The 18,305-nt window shown below is 40.5% G+C and overlaps 1 protein-coding gene across 2 annotated transcripts; it reads left to right on the plus strand.

Annotated features, from left to right (window-relative positions):
• Nucleotides 1-1,475: 1,475 nt before the first annotated feature.
• On the plus strand, nucleotides 1,476-17,284 carry SDR16C5 (short chain dehydrogenase/reductase family 16C member 5). 2 transcript variants are annotated; one of them, XR_009957690.1, is made up of 8 exons: nucleotides 1,476-1,569; nucleotides 6,276-6,619; nucleotides 11,898-12,029; nucleotides 12,979-13,078; nucleotides 14,285-14,429; nucleotides 15,007-15,132; nucleotides 15,307-15,503; nucleotides 15,657-15,721. XR_009957690.1 is itself a non-coding variant. In XM_062570351.1 (7 exons), exons 2-7 carry the CDS (start codon nucleotides 6,299-6,301, stop codon nucleotides 15,748-15,750), a joined length of 918 nt encoding a protein of 305 aa, XP_062426335.1. In that variant the 5' UTR covers nucleotides 1,476-1,569; nucleotides 6,276-6,298; the 3' UTR covers nucleotides 15,751-17,284. The 2 variants fall into 2 exon arrangements, 1 of the variants encoding a protein (XP_062426335.1); XM_062570351.1 differs by lacking the exon at nucleotides 15,307-15,503 and having other exon boundaries at nucleotides 15,657-17,284.
• The last annotated feature ends 1,021 nt before the right edge of the window (nucleotides 17,285-18,305 follow it).

Raw genomic sequence — 18,305 nt, forward strand, 5'->3', positions numbered from 1 at the left:
AACTGTAGATACAATCTAGACTTTGACCCAAAACTGTGTAGCTCAGAGAAAACTTTTGACCTCTTTCAACAATACTTTAAGTAGAATGTGCAGTGGAAGCAAGAAAAGTATTTATTTAAACAGCAGAGCAGCTTTCAAAACCTTGCTGACTACAAGGAGCCATTTTTTTCCTAAGCAAACAAGCAGAGCAACCTTCTCCCTCACTAGTATATACCACAATATACCCATCCTTTCTCCTTGAAAATGTTCACAGAGTTCTAAAAATTTATTTAGAGGTTATTGGATCACACCTTTTACACAGCTTTTTAAAGCTGCCTCCAGTAGCTTAGGTTATTAACCACTGTTTAATGGCCTTTATTATGCAGTATATTAAATCTGGTGTCTCATGACTGAATGTTTGCTTAATTCGACAGATAAATATTCTGAGATGTATCCTCTCACTTTTAGAAAAGTGTAACTGCAACACAAATATACTAACCTGGAAAGAGGGGAGATTAAGGATTTAAGTGCCAAGGAAGAATTTTCAGCCATATTTTTCTAATGGCACTAAGCATCTCCCGCGCTTACCTACCTCCTCTAAGGTTGTGAATATTCAATACTTTTAAATATTTAATTCTGATGTTTTAAACATGATCATAAGGTTAATGTTGGTTTCTACATCAGAAAATATGCAGCATTTAGTACGAAGTTAGGAAATATAGATCCTATTCTTCTCATTCTGTTCTGTATCCTGACTACAGCTGTGAACCATTTTGCAAGCTCAAGTTTTCTTCATTCACATGAATGACAACAACCAGGAACATCTCATCTACCCCACTGAAACCTCCTCTCACGCAGGATGACTTCATGCACAGCGTGACCTCATGTCAGGTGATCTCTCCATGCTCAGTGCAGCGCACGTGCGGGTTTCTTCACACTTGGTGTGAGCTGCTGTCCTACGGAGTGCACCAACATCTTCACACAGGCCTTCCTGGGGAATCCCTTAAGCCCTTCGCAACCCCAAGTCTACTATTTTCAATTTTCTCTCAGCTTCCTCTAAAGATGAAATCAATGCCCTCCTTCCCCCAGTAATGCTTCTCCAGCAGCCACATCTTTTTTTCTCCAAGGGGTGCCCAACAAGGTGACTTTCCTGGATCAACACACACAATTCCATGAGACCAATGGCCCAGAATTGTGTAATTTCTACAGTTCCAGTCAGTAGCTTCTCCCACAGATGTTGTTTATTATCATACAAAAATCAGGAACACACTGTGCAAACCAGCAGTTATAAGGAAACTGCGAAAAGAAGAGAGGCCCGCGGCCGCGGCCACCGCAGCCGCGCTCCCTGCGGACGTGCCTCAGCGCCGCCCCTGCCTCCGCCCGCGGTGCAGTGCAGTGCAGTGCAGTGCAGTGCAGTGCAGTGCAGTGCGGCGCTGCGCTGCGCACAGGCCGACCGCGCCGCCCCCGCGCATCCGGCCAGGCCCCGCCGAGGGGCGGGCGCGAGTCAAAAAGGATGGGGCGGCCCCGCGACGCGGCCGGAGCGCTGCCCGCGGGATCCCGGCCTGTCCGCACCCACCCCAGCAGGCCGAGGTACCCCCGGGCGAGGGCTGCGGCGCCGGGGCGGGGGTCCCGCGCCGGGGGCAGGCTGCGGGGGACGTGCCGGGGGCGCTGCGAGCTGCGCGTGGGGAGCGGGCGGACGGCTGCGGCGGCTGGCGCTCCGCGCCGCCACGAAGGCCGGGGCGCGGGCGCGGCTGGGAGTGCAAGCAGCCCGCGGCCGCAGCGAGCGCGGCCGGCCGTGAGGGCGCAGACCTCGGCGGCGCTGAGCTGGAAACAGCTGCTGGAAACCTGCCTGCTGTTTTTCTGCTTCCCCCCCCCCCCTTTATTTTCCTAACCTGATGTTAAGTGGCTTAGCAGATGGTGTATGCCTTCCTGGAGTAATCCAGACCACAGCAACGCAGTAAGTTAGAACAGAGTTGATATCTTCCAGCTAGTAAGGAAGAGATTGCTACGCATTGAGTCCTCAGACTGTCACTATGGGAACATTGTGTTTTTGAGACTTGAAACCTCCAAATGCAGTGAGACAGCTCGTGCCTACCTCTACCAGGTGGTTTTGTGATCAGCTTTTAACAGAATGTAGAATCACAGAATGGTGAGGTTGGACGGGACCTCTGGAGATCATCTAGTCCAACCCTCAGCCTAACCCATATGGGGATTGAACCCTTGGCATTAGCAGCACCACACTCTAACCAGCTGAGCTAAACCTGCCCCTAATTGCCTTGAGCAAACCAATTTTTGTTGTTGTTGTTATATTATATGATCAACTTTGACTAGCAGAGGCATATTCCAGCTCAGAAGTGAGCCTAAGTTCTGCTCTGATGTTTCATGAGTAGTGGCAGTTTTCAGGAGAAAATCAGCTGTGAGCATCAGCACATGCATGAACAAGACTGTGCTGGCAAAATTGTCAATAGCTGAAAAGAAATCTGCCAGATAAACCATGTAAGGGTTTGATATCTCACAACATGTAACAGCTTTTGACATTTATGTGTGGGTGTAGGCATGTTAAAGACAACATAGGCAGTCAGAAGGTTGTGGTTTATATTCAAGAGTCTAATATTGTAGTTGAGCCAAAGGCATCCTTGGTCAATACAGCTGTAAATAGATCCCTGGTCACTTTGGCTGAGGAGCCAAAATCAGCCAAGCATGTTGGCTAGTTGCATTGCTTCTTGTGGGCACTCTTATTTTCAGTGGTTGCTTTAATTAGTCCCACTAATGCAGTGAGCCAGTGAGGAATGGAGACCTCCTAGCCCAGTTAAAGCTGAGTTAGGTGACAGATGAGTCAATGACAATTAAGCACTCATATCACTGGGGGACGTGGAGTACCTATGCTAACAGAAGAATATATACTTAAGATGACTCTGCCAACAGTAGCTACATCTGTAAGTGCTAACGTACCTCTGTCCTATGCAAGGCTAATGCATGATTATTTTACATACATCTGACAGTAATGTTAGGAATTCTTAAAACCATTCTGCTAACAGAAAGATGTTTACCAAGGCTATAGTGGATAGGCAAGCAAATTTTTCCTTCTGAAGATGACTAGTCATTTGGTAAGTGGTTTCTCATCTTAGTTCCCTTTACAATGGAACATAGAGTACATGCTTAGATTCTGGCACAGATAAGAAACACCGAGACAGTATGGTAACATTTTTCTAGGGCTAATACTGACATACATAAAAGCTCCTAAAGTTCCTGTAGGTGTAGGTCAAATTGTGTATTATACTTGAAAAATGATGACCTCTCCCTTTGTTCCAATCTGTATCACACCTTTAACATCCTTATCTGCCCCAGAGATACCAATCACCTTTCACCCAACTGGAGAAAGTGTTGCCTTAATTACATTAAGGCAGTGTAATCAAGTTAAACTCGGCATCTGTATTTATTTGAAAGTTTTGCTGCTTTTGTTTTAGGCCCAGCAAAGAGGTATTTGCAAAAGCTTGTTTTTTGTTTTCTTGAATCACATGAAACTTAATATTTTTCCTTGATTAACTTTGTTTTGCTTACTTCTGTAGTAGTGCTATAGCTGTGACAGTCTACTACAGAAAATGTCAATATTAGCCTTAGAAAAATGTTATCATACTGTCTTGGTGTTTCTTTCATTTCTCATCAGTTTTACTGTCTCTTATCTGTGCCAGAATCTAAGCACACACTCTGTTCCATTTTAAACGGATCTAAGAATAGAAACCATTTACCGTACTAGTCTAGTCATTTTCAGAAAGAAAAACTTGCTTCCCTACCCACTGTGGTTTTGGTAAACATTTTTCTGTTAGCAGAATGGTTTTAAGATTTCCTAACATTACTGTCAGAAGATTTTTTCAGAAATGACTTGCCCTGTTACAGTAGCTGCCTGTTCCGTTATAGAAATGGAGTTATTTACTATGTACCAAAACCTAAGGCTAGTCATATTACGTGTACGTGCAGATGCTAAACTTCACGAACTTTGCTCAGTGTAGCAGAGATCTAGGTAACTTATCTCTTTTGCCAAACATGATTGCCTGTGTACATAGATAGCGATGTTAACTGAGAGATGTGATTAAATTAGGTATGTAGTACTAAAGGTTGAAGAGTAAACCAGAGTGCTGTACCTTTAGCTGCAAAGGAAGATTAATCCTTTATACTGTAGTTAGTCAGATTAAAACACATTCTGATTAAGGCCATGTTTCTTGCATAACATCTGTATACTGGGGAATAGGCATTGTTCTTTCAGTGACTTAAGTGTCTGCTCAGTGTCAGATCTGCTGTGGTGAGCATAGGCTGCAAAGTTAAACGATACGTGAGATGGTATAATTCAAGCCCGTAACATTTGTTTAATGCGGAGTGGTGAAGGCAGAGAAGTAAACTACAGTGTGTTTCTAAACAAGATACTTTGAAGGAGAGCCTGCTTTTGTAATTGAACAGTAATGGTAGTATTGGTAATTGAAAAGCTAGTTGGTGACAACCAATAATTTACTCAGTGTAATTTGGAGTCTTATAAAGACATGTTGTATTCTGAAGCTCCCTAAAGTGGTAGTTTTTAAATAAAGTTGAGACTGTGCATTGAGATGCATATGATTTCTTGCTAAGAAGGACCTACTGCAAGCAAAAATTAAGAACCACCTTAAAGAAAGGTGGGTTTTCTGGTGTTCTTTTTCCCCCCTTCCCTGAGCTTATATAATTGTCTAAACTACAAGTTTATGAGCACTAGAGTTGATTGCCATCAGTTCTGATTTGGGATTGCTATGCATTTCTGCTTTAGATACTTAAGGTACAACTCTCAGTCTTTCTTTTAAAGATGTCCATGCTGTGTCAGAGCAGAGGTGGAAACTACAATCACAGAATCACAGAAGGATTGAGCTTGGAAGGGACCTCTAGAGATCATCTAGTCCAACCTCTTTGTTCAAGTAGGGTCAATTAGAGCACGTTTCCAAAGCTTTTGTCCAGATGGCTTTTGAATATCTCCAAGGATGGAAACTCCACAACCTCTCTGGGCAACCTGTTCCGGTCTCTATTACCCTCACGTTAAAGATTTTTTTTCCTCTTGTTCAGACAGAACTTCCTGTGTTTCAGTTTGTGCCTGTTGCCTCTCATCCTATTGCTGGGCACCACTGAGAGGAGTCTGGCCCCATCCTCTTCACACCTTCCTTTCAGATATGCATTGATAATATTTCTCTCCCCCCCACCACCTTTTCTACTCCAGGCTGAACAGGCCTAGCTCTCTCAACCTTTTTTCATAAGAGATGCTTCAGTCCCTTCATCTTAGTAGCCCTCTGCTAGACTCGTTCCAGTAGCTCCATGTCTCTCTTTTATTGGGTAGCCCAGAACTGGATGCAGTATTCTAGATGTGTCCTCACCAGGGCTGAGTAGAAGAGGAAGATCACCTCTCTTTGCCTACTGGTAATACTCTGCCTAATGCAACCCAGGATACCATCAGCCTTCTTGTCCACAAGGGCTTGTTGCTGGCTTGTGGTCAGCCTGCAGTCCACCAGGACCCACTAGTCCTCAGCAGAGCTACTTTCCAGCAGGTCAGCCCCCAGCCTGGATGGGTGTGTGGTGCTATTCCTATGGAGTGAAGGATTTCGCACTTGCCTTTGTTGAATTTCGTAAGGTTTCTCTCTGCCCGTCTCTCCTGCCTGTCAAGGTTCCTCTGAACAGCTCTCTGGTGTATCAGCCACTTCTCCAAGTTTTCTATCATCAGCAAACTTGCTGAGGAGGTACTATGTCCCTTCATACAAGTCACTGATGAAGAGATTGAACAATACTGGACCGAGTACTGATTCCTGGGGTACCCTGCTATATCTACAGGCCTTCAACTAGACTTTGCACAACACTCTGAGCTCTGCCTTTCAGGCATTTTTCAATCCACTTCACTATCTGCTCATCTATCCTCCACTTCCTGAGCTTGCCTATGAGGATGTTATGGGAGTCAGCGTCAAAAGCCTTCCTGATGTGAGTTAGGGGTGTTGGATTGTTAAAGCCAGTGAGTAGAGGTTTTCGTTCCTCTGCCAAGTGGTAAATCAATTCTGTGCTGCATTCTGAAGGAGAGTGGGAATATCCTGCAGGCAAGATGATTTGGCAAAAAAAGCAAATGGGCCAGACATGCAGATGCACATCCGTGTGTTTTTGAAGCACTTAACACTCAGAAGGAGAACAGAGAGAATATTTAAACTGAATCTGAAAACGTGTTTCAGTTCTAAAATACTAATGTTTGCATTGTCTTTCTTTATGGTTTATTCAGTCTGGTAAACATTTTCCATTATCAGGTATCTGACAAAATAGCCTCAAGATGAACGTCTTCCTGGAGGTGCTCAAAGTTGTTGGACTTTCATTTTATTACCTGTTGGAATCACTAGTATTCTTGATTGTACCTAAACGGAAGAAGAGTGTTGGTGGTGAAATAGTATTAATAACAGGAGCAGGAAGTGGAGTTGGAAGACTCTTATCTATAAAATTTGCCCGCCTTGGAGCCACACTGGTTCTTTGGGACATTAATCAAGAGGGGCTGAAGGAAACAAGTCGACTGGCCAAAGAAAATGGAGCAGTAAGAGTACAGTCTTACACCTGTGACTGTAGCAAAAGGCAGGAGGTCTACAAAGTAGCAGACCAGGTAAAGTACTTCATCTGTGATTTTGATGCTGTTCTAAAGTATGTGTGCGTGCATGTATGTGTGATGTATGGTAAGTTTGAGAGACTTCAGAGTAAGAGGTTAATCAGTTCTGAATTTATTGCATATGCTACCTGTTTTAAGAAAGTTGTTTTCTGCAGTTTTCTTTCATACCTCTGTTCCTTTAACAGAGAAAAAAAGTTCTCTCTCTCTCTCTCCCCTCCCCCCACCCCCTATATATACTTTTTTTTTTTTAGTAGAATTCCAACTGATTAGCTTCCCTGATTAGTTCAGTTACTGAGCAAGCACTTGGGGAAGTGCAGAAAGTTAGTTTATTGATGAAGTAGTTCAAGTTCTGGCAATCTTCTATAAAAATAAGCCATAAAGGCCATACCTCATAAAAACAATTAACTGCTTAGGCAAATTTAGACTAACTCCATCAATGAATTTTGTAGATGCGCTTTAAGAAAATTAATAAGTATCTCTCGAAGGCTTAAATATTTCTTACTTTTCTTTTTGAAGTGCTTTAGAAATAAAGCATATGGTTATATATTTTGGGCAGACTAGCAGATATGCCAAAAGCTAAAGTTGCTCAACAGTTTCCATTATAACAACCTGTTCTCATTTGCTTAAAATACTGCTAAACTTAACTGTTGGGCTGGAAAGTTTCCACAGTGAGTGTTTACCTCAGGATATTTTTTTTCTTTAAAGAAAAAAAATCATTTGTCTTTGGGAACATCTGTTAGCCAAAATGATGTTTCTATTCTGTCCTCTCCAGCGCTGTTAAAGAAGGTCTCGTGCTCTGTATTTTTCTGTCTCTATGAGAATGACCATAAACCAAACTTTCTGACAGATGGAGTTTGCATATGACCTATAGCTTGTTAGAGGCTGCTGCTATTGTTTTTCGATTCTGATAGTGCTTATCATGCTTGGCATGTCCTGCAGCTCCTTTTTGGCGGCTAAGCTGCACATCTTCTGTCTCAGTAGAGCAATTATGTTATGTTTCGCTGCAGGCCTCTAGACTTCCTGCTGAACTGGGAGGAGGAAGAGAGTAGTGTGAAGGGCTCTAGAAGATGGCAACTAACCTTCAGTTTTGAGGACTCAAGGGCTGGCGCTTGGGTCTCATGGAGAAGGTGGAGAGCAAAACTTTATTTGATCAAACATAAAAGGGAAAAGAGGATGTGGATATGCATATGATGCGGGTTAGGGATGATAAAAACAAGAGGGAGATTGGAGGGAGGAAATGGCAAGAAGGTTTGTAACTGGTGAGTGCAGGATTCCTGACTTAAACTATTCTGTCACCAGTCACTGGGAAAATCCATGGATGAATCAATTCTCTGGCTGATCTATATAGAAAAAAATGGCCAACTACTGTTTCAGAAATGTGTCCTGCTGACAACAGATGCAGAGTCAACTGACACCTTCCCCTTCTAACTAGTAACAATAAGACCTTAATATTAGCTAATTAGTGGCACTGTTTTAGTACAATATAGTAGACTGGTTCATAGTGTGCTGAGTCAGCCTTTGTAAGATGAGGCAAAACAGTTGAGTCTGAGGGTTTTTTCTGTGATTCAGCTGTACACAATGACTTAGAGTTTTGCAAGATTATAGTGAGCTAAATTCATACAGGCAGGACAGGATATTGTTGAAAACTTTGTGCCCAGCAAAACAGTCCTACAGCCAAAATGAAATGAACATGAACTTAGAAATACCCGCTTTTGGTACTTCATCAGCCACATAGACGATATGATCCCTTAACACTCAGGGACTAGAAAAACAATTATTTCAGTGAGAAGAAAACCCCAAAGCCCTGGCCATGTGGTGTCCTTGTTCCTTTCCTGTAGCAGCAGCATGAAGGAAAGCTTATGGCTATTAAAAGCTATACCTTAAAGCTTATTTATAATGTCTCCCTTTCAGAAGCACCCCACCCCCAAAAGGAATGCAGCCTTCTCCCAGCTACTGTGCCTTCTCTAGAATAACTTTCAGGCTTTAGGGCTCTGAAAGAGGAAGGGAACTCTTCATGATTTTTTGATTTGCTACTTGCAAGGAAATAGAAGCCTTTTCCTCATTATCAAGTTGCAGACTTGCATCTGGGCTCACATTTACTTCCAGGATCTCTCTTGCACTTTACTGGTTTGCTTATGCAGTGCTTTTGCTTGTTTGTCATTCAAGGTGTCAGTTTGCAACCAGTTTTCTACTTCTCTAAGAATTCTCTTTAGTGTTGCCACCATTCACATCAGAAATACGTTTCCCAGTGATATTTCATCCAGTACTTGTTTTTACCCCTTCCAGCTAGTTATGGAAGGGGAAGGGAGGGAAACATTGTCTTGGTTCTTTGGAAGTAGACACCTTGGAATGCTGTTTGGGAATCACAGTAATTACTAGCAAAGTTCCATTTACAAGGCATAAATACACATGTGAAAACAAACAGGAAACTACTCATGCTTAGAAAAGATGTTTAATAGGATCAGCTGTTTGTTTTAGGCCTGTGTAAGGTAAACATTGTGAAAACACTTGGAACACATTTTCTTGCACTGTACAATGGAGAGATTTAAAGTTCTGCAAGGTCAGCAGAACAAAAGATTTTGTAAAGGATTTTTGCGCCTGGCCTCAAGGCAGGATGTGGGAGCCTAGGCTAGCTGTCTGAGCTCTCTGTGTTGTGCACAGCAAGAGTTGAGAGAAGAAAGGAGCTAAAATGATTAGTTTGCTAAGCAAGGAGGTTCCATATCTAGTTTGTTGGAAAGTAGCATGAACAGATGTGTCATAAAGCCAGCGGTATCTGTCTGGGTTGCAAGAACGCACTGGAATCTGCTTTGGATTCTATCCAAGGTGTGAATATGTTTTGGAAAGCTGGGTAGAAACAGCTATCTTTAAACATAGGGGAGGGAAGAGGTCATTCAGGTTTTTGCCACTAGTTAGAACTAGGGCTATCAAGGTTTTGTTCTTCTTTCCCCTCTTCTGACAGTGTTTTAATCTAACCTAGATATCTAATCCATCTAACCTGAATATCCCAGTAACCAAGTTGTAAACTGTGTGCCACATAGCCCCACCTCTGTCCATGCTTGTGCGCACAAGAGGAGCATAATAGAAGTACCTGCATAAACAGTCATTTGCCTCAAAGAGTAAGTATAGTCCAGGCTTCTAGGATTACTTCTAGGCTTCTAGGATTACTAAATCATCTTACGTGAGGCAATACTAATGTACCTTTTACTAATGATTATATGTATGTCTCTGAACTCATACTGGTTTGAATGTGTGATGCATTTCATGCTCCGGTGGTGACTGGAACAACTTTTCTAAGGCTATCTGTAGAGATCATGTGGGCTACTTCAGAAATACTTAAGTTGTTACATAATAAATTTCTGAGAGGGCAATAGAAAGAAAAGCATATATAGGAACAATGACCAAGGTGGAGAGGCTTGTGTATTCATTATAAAAATTATTCTGTATAATCCTACCAAAGCTGCTTAGCATTTTTTAAATGGTTAGCTAGCTAACAAATATAGATGAGATTGGAACAAATTTAAGAAAAATGAAGTTAAGATGGAGTGAAGGATTTGTGATAAATCTCTAATTTTTATTTATTATTTATTTTTTATTTTTATTTTTCTTACTGTTATACAAGCTGTGCTCCTGGTTCTGCCTGTGCTTTCCTCAGTCACTATATTTACCTAACATAGGAGAGACCATTAAGAAATGAGGTTCTATGGTCTGGAGCTATGTGACTAGATGGCATAGGAAGAATATGCTTCCATAAACTATCTAAGCATATGTGCTGATCACACTTGATCTGGAAATCATAGATAAAACAAGATTAGGAAACTTATTTTCTTTTTCCAGAATAGCTTAAATTAATGTGCTCTAATTCAGATACTGCATTTAAAATATTTCTCTTTTCATGAAAGCTGATGCAGTATCATGATTGTATTAGATGGCTTACAATTATCATTTCAGATGAGCCTGCACAAAAGTTCTTATTCTGGAGCTGAAATGAAAACTGTATTTCCTCTTACTGAACTAAATATGTAGAGATTATTCTTTAGCTAACTTAAGCTCTGGGAATCATCTCAAAGATTCTGGTACAGTGTTAGAATCAAAACAAATATACAGAAAAGTACTTCTGCAGCATACTCTGCTCCAGAAGACTCATAAAATTTCTGCCTTCTATTGATGCACATGTCATTGCTCCATCACCTTAGCTGTAGGTACATAAGCAAAATCTTTTATTCAGAAACCCCAAACTTTTGTTTAATTTTAATAGCAAACTCCTGAACTTCAGTTTTCTCACTTCCTATGTTGTCTTGAGAGCTAATAAAAACGGAACCATGATGTTCTTTCAAGGGATCTTCATGAAAAATAAACCTGTATAAAAACCTTTACTTGGTAAGAGAACCTTTCAAAAGTTTCTGACCTATAAAGCTGCTTATATTAATCAAGATACCTGAACAAACAAGAAAGTTGTAAGAATAAATTACTTTATGAAGGGCCACTACGTAATACATGTTAGTGTTTAAAATCTGTAGTCAAGTGAAGTAGGCCATGTGGAAAATGGCACAAAGCATCTTGAGGTACCTGAATTCTGTTAAGATGCCGTTAAGTAGCTGTTGCCCTGTGCAGTGAGGGAGAGAATTTCCTGGGCTCTTGGAACATAGGCAATCAATGCTACTAGCAGGAAATCCAGTTCTGCTTCTGCTCATCAGAAGTGCTGTGCAAGCTGCCTGTGGTCTGGAAGTTGTATAGCTGCATTGCTTTTTGACCCAAGGAACTGTATGGAAAATGTAAAAGGATTTGAGTGTAATGTAGCTAGATACTACAGCCTTCACACAGATTTGAGGTTAGTGCTGTGCTGGAACTAGCTTAAAGATCTCTGCACTATGCTTCACAGCATGACATAGAAATAATCTTAAGTACAGAATGGCTCATTGGTTTTAAAATGGTTTCACTGTAGCAAAGTAGTTTTTGTATTAGACAAACTCACTGCAGTAGAGACTGATATGGAACAGTCATAGCAGGAACCAGAGGTGCTGAAACCAGAAGCCTTCTTGGAGCTGTAGAACTGTCGGGCTTCAGATCCAAAAAAATGTCCAGGTCCTAGCTTAGCTCTAGAAAGAGACATCAGGATAGAGTGTGGGAGAACCAGGGCTATTTGGATCTGTAGCAAGCCTAATAAAAGTTTAACTTAATTGAAACCTGCAATATTTATTTCTTTTATTTTCATAGAAAAAACTTGGAAAGTATATATTATATATAGTGCATGACATCTTGTGCCTTTTCGTTTTAGGTTAAAAAAGAAGTTGGCGATGTTAGCATCCTAATCAACAATGCTGGTATTGTAACTGGAAAGAGGTTTATTGATTCGCCAGATTCACTTGTGGAAAAAACCATGGAGGTGAACATAATGGCACACTTTTGGGTAATACATGTACTTATACATACTTATTTATTATTTACCCTTTTAACACGTGTTTCCAGGGTTAATTTTGCCTTTTAGAATGGAGGAATATATGGAAGGTATATAGCTCCTTATAAGCTCAGTAAAAAATAGTTTCTTGTACCATTTTCCATGCCTGAGAGTCTATGAAATAAAGGGTGGAAGAATGGATCCTTTGGGAACTTCTGAGGAGTAGATGGGTGGAAGCAAAACTGTTCAGTATTTTAGAAATGCTTTTGAGAATTGAAGTTTATATTCTGCTAAATCCTGTAGTTAGTAATACCCCTTGGTATTACTATCATGCAGACCTAACCTAGAAGTTGCTATTCTAGTAACAGAAGTGTCAATTCTGTCTTTGTTCTAGTTGCTTTGTGGTTATGATAGTTTCAGTAAGAAATACCACATGTTCAGACAATGCTCTTACACTGATTAGGTGGGACTTGGTCCAAAATGAGTAACTTAATGTGCTTTTTCTCCTTTTCAGAGAAGATAGGTCATCTATGTTATGTTCTTATTGTAAAGAACTGCAAAGGAGATGTTAAAGCATGCTTCAGGTTGCTAAAGACATTTAATGAAGAAGATTAAATTATTAGGAGAAAGAGAGGAATTTCAGATTTTTCTTTGCTGTTTAACTCCTGTTTGAAACATTACAATTCTGAGCTTTGGAGTGAAAGAAATCTAACAGCTAGCTGAAGCTATACCTATCTAGGTGATAAGAATAAACTGGTATTGGTGGGACCTTGAAGGTCTCAGCATAGCAGATGACAGAGCTGAAACAATAAACTCCCTCTCCCCCCTGCCTTGCACTACAGGGGGAAAAAATCTTAAATTGTAAGCAGAATAGCAGAATTCCTTCTAAAACATCTTCTGAATATTGGAACATGTAGCTTTTGAGTAAAATGTTTCATTGCAACTCTGACTTACACTGCAGACTTACAAAGCCTTCCTCCCAGCAATGATGGCCTCTAACCATGGACACTTGGTTAGTGTTGCAAGCTCAGCAGGACTCATTGGTGTCAATCGTCTTGCAGGTTAGTGTAACAAAGCTAATGCTCGTTTGGACAATTTATCTAGCTTAAACTCAGTGAACTATGCTCCCCTGCCCTGCCCCGCCCCCCACCCAATTCTGACTTTCTGAATCGTTGTATATAGGTAAAGGAAATGGTCATACTTTCAAACCACTTAACTTAAACAGATTGTTCCTTTCAAAAGATCATTTCAGATGCTCAGCAATCCTGTGAAGCAGGCTTTTCTGCTAAGGTAGTTAGAGGATCTAGGAGCTTCACATAGACATTTAGAAACTGAAAACTTCAATGCTGTAAAGTTAACCTGCAGGTATTCAGGTATTCGGTGGGGAAGAGATTGACTTTTTTTTCTCTTTTTTTTTTTAAGGATATTCTCAATTTAAGTGAGGTCCTGTACAAGCTTCCCTAACTGCTTGCCAAACTGAAATAAATACTAAAATCTAGATACTGTATAGTGGCAGATATGTGATGGCTTATTTTGCATCCTCTGGCTCTTGGAAGTACATTCAAGAGAATTCATACAGTGCCAGAAAAGAAAGTGTTGAGGTTAGGATAAACTGAGAAGAAATTCTAGGAAATTATGTGCAAAGGGCAAGCACTATGAAATAAGGTAGCATAGCAGTGAAAGAAATCTAGCTGTATCACCTTCAAGGCAGTGCTAATGAAGACAAATGGAGTTGCAGGTTGAAACAAGATTACAGAGAGCCTTGAAAGCTTGAGTTTGATGCAGTAAATAAAAAGCTAGTGTATGGATTCAAAGGTAAAATCCAGTATGAAAAGATATCATCTGCTGTTGTTCGGTAGAGAGTGGAAAGGTGATAGCAAGGATGTAAAGAGAAAACCCTATGTCTGCTACTATGTAGTAACAGTTAACTTAAGAGAAGGAAAATGAAAGAACAAACCACATGACGTTTGAGTAATACTCTAACCACGAAAATGGTCCTTGTTCTGTTGTAAAATACTCTATTACCAAACAGTAGTTTTGTGCAGGTACTGTGTATGTCATTTGTATGTCATGGAGCTGCTGTTGTATGTCACAGCTGCTGTGGCTGCTCGTTTCATTCTTATTAGAGCATAGTTTTGTCCTTTTCTTCTCTATCAAAAACTGTTACTGCTCCTGTGAAGTTTAGTGGTAAGACCCACTGAAGCTAGTTAATAAGGTTTAATTAGTAAATGAAAATGTTTAATTGCAATTAATGTCTTATTTTACAGATTACTGTTCAAGTAAATTTGCAGCAATTGGGTTTGCAGAGTCAATTAATTTAGAGATGAGAGATCTGGGAAAGACTGGTATTAAAACCACAATTGTGTGTCCTTACTTCATAAACACAGGAATGTTTGATGGCTGTAAAACCAAGTGAGTAAGCTTTTGTGATGTTTTTATGCAACTTGTATATTTAGCATGCTACATGCTCGTATTTCCTTTATGGAATTTACAGGCTAGACTTTGCTTGCATTATTTTTAGGATCTCATATGGATATTAACACTGCTGTATAATGACAGGGCAACTTAAATGTCAAAACCCTTGCTACCTAGCAATTCATTTAAATTGAAACATGAAACATATAATCAGTGTCCTTTCCTCTGCTGAAGCCAAATTCTCCAGTTGTCCTTCTTGTTTTCTAAACCCTCATTCAGCTCCTGAAATCAGTGCATAGCTCTGCTCAGTATGCTTATATAATTACAAAACTGAGGCACAAAATAAAAGCCTAGTGTATCTTAATAGGAGGACTATGTGGGCTGCTTTGTGGAGATCATGCAAAGTGAAAATGATAGTGGCCTCTTACTCTGTTCAGGCTAATGCAATGAAGGTTCTTCTCTATGTAGGTTTTATTTCTTCTTTTAATTGAATATCTGCAAAATGGAGACATTTTAAATTAAAATTTGAATCCAGAACAACTTGTATTGTAATTGCAAATGCCTTCTCTTCCAGGTGGCCACGTCTGCTTCCCATTCTAGAGCCAGAGTATGTAGCTGAAAAGATAGTCACGGCTATTCGACAGAACCAAGAAATTCTGATACTACCACGCAGTCTGTATTTCTATTTTGCTTTGAAAAAGTAAGATTCTACCTTCCTTCTTTTCCTCTCACTTTTTTCCTTCCCTGTCAAATGATGTTTCAGCTACATGTCTGATCAAATATGTAAGCTATACTTAACAGTATGAATTTTTAGTAAGTTCTGCATTCTTCTGGACTTTTCTTCTTGATTTCTATGTGTTCCTCCTACACCTAGACCACAGAACAGTGACAGAAATGCCTGCCTGTGACTTTCTGACTCCATCTGGGTGCAGTTTTGCTGTGGGCTGTGCTGATTTGGTCTCCTCCAAGCTAACTGCAGATCTGGTCTCCCTTGCTCCATCCTTGGAGCACTTCTAACTCTGTTGCAAGCCAGGCTGGGGAACTGATCTGTCTAACAATTAAGGCTGCAAAGTGAGTGTAACAGATATTTTGAGAGAACAAATGATACTGTAGAATAGAGGGTGTATTTTCTTAATTGTCAACCAGGTAAAATGATTTCTATGATAAAACTGCACAACTCTTCTGATGCTTTTTTTTTTCCCCTTTCCTCTCCCTCTCTTACAGTATGCTACCAGTGAAAGTAAGCATTCTCCTTGCAGACCTTGCTGGAGCTCTCCACTTCATGGATTCCTTCAGAGGTCGAGGGAAGAAGGACTGAAAGTGCAAGAAAATAAAATATCAGCAACTCTAAAGTGAACTGTGTTGGGGTGGTGGTGGGAAAGGTGTGTTTTCTGAAGCTTTGAACTTAAGGTGCCTCACTTCCTTAATAACAGATTTTAAGGAAATTGCTTTTCAATTAGCTCTTAATCAACAGCTTTAACATAAACTTTTTTTTTTTTTTTTTTTTTAGTACAGTGAAATGATTTCTTTTCACTTCATTGTGGAAAAAAATAATGAAATGAGTTGCCTTGGTGATGTCTGTTATAATACCTTAAATAAGAATCTGCATCACAAACTAATAATTGGCACATTTGTGGGGAGACTGAGCCAAGAAACCACATGCAATTGGCAGGGCTTCAGCAAAGCCTCTAGTGGATATGATCTGTCTGTCACTCATTGGACCACAAGGAGGGGCTATGCTGCTGAAGCTGTTACAATTCTGTGGTAAACTGAGGAATGCAAGTTTCCTGAAACAACAGATTCTAAAATTCAAGTTGCAACAAATGGAAGCTTTGTGAAATGAAAATATTTGCTGTGCTGGTGCATAACCAGTAAAATGCATTAATTTTTGAGGGTATCTCAGGACTCTTATGACTAAATGTCTGGGGGAAAAAAATGAATGTAAATGACGCACTTGTGCTACTAATGTACTTTTTATCTAATTTATTTTTAAAGCTAATACTCTGTCTAAAGGACAGTCTTTGTAACTTTTAAGTGCAATATTCTAACAACAAATTTAAATTTTCCACTCCTAAGCAAAATACACCACTTAACACAGCATAAAACTGCCATTCTAGGTGGGCTATCAGACATCTTGCCAGGTAAGACAACAAGCTACTAAAAGCAAAGGTATTACATAGCATACATTACATAATCAGGGCTTCTGGGATTATTTCAGAAAGGAATGATGCTGACAGAAGTGAAGTGAATGAGATCACTATAGACAACTATAGTTTGATTAAGTGTTATGTTTTTGTTTCTCTGATTTGAGGGGATTGCCTTACATCCACAGAGATTAGTTTTACTTTCCTTTTACTGTTGGGACCATTTACTTATTTTGGACAAATGCTGAGGAGGCCTTCCCTCTTTGACAGTGGCCACTTACTTAGAAAACAAAAAGCCCCCTTTGGCTTTTGGTAAATTCAAAGCAAGAAAAAGGAGGATTATGCTTTAAATATATGCTATTTAAGCATATGCTGGTTAATCCCATCTCATTTCACAGTAGTCAACTGGCAACTGGTAATACCTGAAAAATAAGATTATACAAAACTCTTTATCATGCAAACTAATTGAAGGATGATATGGAGAAAAGGATTTTTTTAAAAAATGTTTTTCTTCCAGTATTGGTCTGGAGACTACTCTTATTTCCCTCATCGATGCAATTAGTGAAGTTTATCAGTTGATAAAAAGTATACATAGAACTATTTTACTGCTGAAGAACAAGAAACACTTGGGTAAAATGAGCATGTTAGTAATAGCTCTCTTGTCTGTAAATTGCACTGTTTACTGATAATAAAATTGACCACTGATAACTGTTGGGTGTATCTGTCTTGCAGACTCCTCACTCCCCTTCACCACACCAGCCACACTTTTCCTCTTAACTATGAAATAATAGGTGTGCAGGGTTCTGGAGCAAAGGAAGAGGGAAGCGGAGTGTGCACATAAACAGCATGTAGCAAGCTGCAGTTCCTGTGAGGCAGGTAGCTTTCCATTCTTAGTGTCTCTACATATATGATCTTTTCTGGGAAGTTCAAAGCAATGAGTCTAGTGAGATTTGTAGAATCTCACCATGTTCAAATTTGTCATACCACTAGGAGGATCTTGCCTGTTAATCTGTGCTAGAGAAAAGTATATCTCCATAGGGATTTTACTGCTTCACATAATCACTGATGCTGGAAGGGACCTCTGGAAGTCATTAGTCCAGCTACTCTGTTCAGGATAGGATCAGCTAGACAAGGTTGCCTCGGACCATGTCCAGTCGGGTTTCAGATATTTCTAAATAAGGAGATTCCACAACCACTCTGGGAAATGTCTTTCAGTGCTTGACCACCCTCACGGTATTTTTTTTTCTTGTGTTTAAACGGAGTATTCTTGTTTCAGTCTGTGCCCATTGCCCCTTGCCCTTTTACTGGGATACCACTGAGAAGAGTCTGGTTATGTCTTTATTCCCTCCCATCAGGTACTTACACATATTGAGCCTGCACCTTCTCTTCTTCAAACTAAACAGTCCCTGCTTCCTCAGCCTCTTCTCATAGTAGGTGCTGCAGTTCCTTAATCATCTCTGTGGCCCTTGGCTGGACTGACTCCAGTAGGTCCATGCCTCTCTTGTACTGGAGAGCCTGGCACTGGACCGAGCACTCCAGGTGTGGCCTCACCAGTTCTGAGTAGAGGGGAAGGATCACCTCTCTTGACCTGCTGGCCTCTCTCTTCCTAATAGCCCAGGAGGCTCTTAGCCATAGGAGTACATTGTTAGTTCCTGTCCAGCTTGATCCAGGACCCCCAGGTCTTTTTCTGCAAAGCTGCTTTCCAGCTAGTTGGCCCTCAGTCTGTGCT

This window comes from Rhea pennata, chromosome 2 (assembly GCF_028389875.1).
Source record: "Rhea pennata isolate bPtePen1 chromosome 2, bPtePen1.pri, whole genome shotgun sequence".
In the NCBI taxonomy this organism is placed as follows: domain Eukaryota; kingdom Metazoa; phylum Chordata; class Aves; order Rheiformes; family Rheidae; genus Rhea; species Rhea pennata.

Coding starts and splice junctions, on each gene's coding strand:
- SDR16C5 (XM_062570351.1), top strand. CDS start 6,299: ATGAACGTCTTCCTGGAGGTGCTCAAAGTTGTTGGACTTTCATTTTAT. Junction 6,620..11,897: donor TCTACAAAGTAGCAGACCAG/GTAAAGTACTTC, acceptor TTTTCGTTTTAG/GTTAAAAAAGAAGTTGGCGA. Junction 13,079..14,284: donor TGGTGTCAATCGTCTTGCAG/GTTAGTGTAACA, acceptor CTTATTTTACAG/ATTACTGTTCAAGTAAATTT.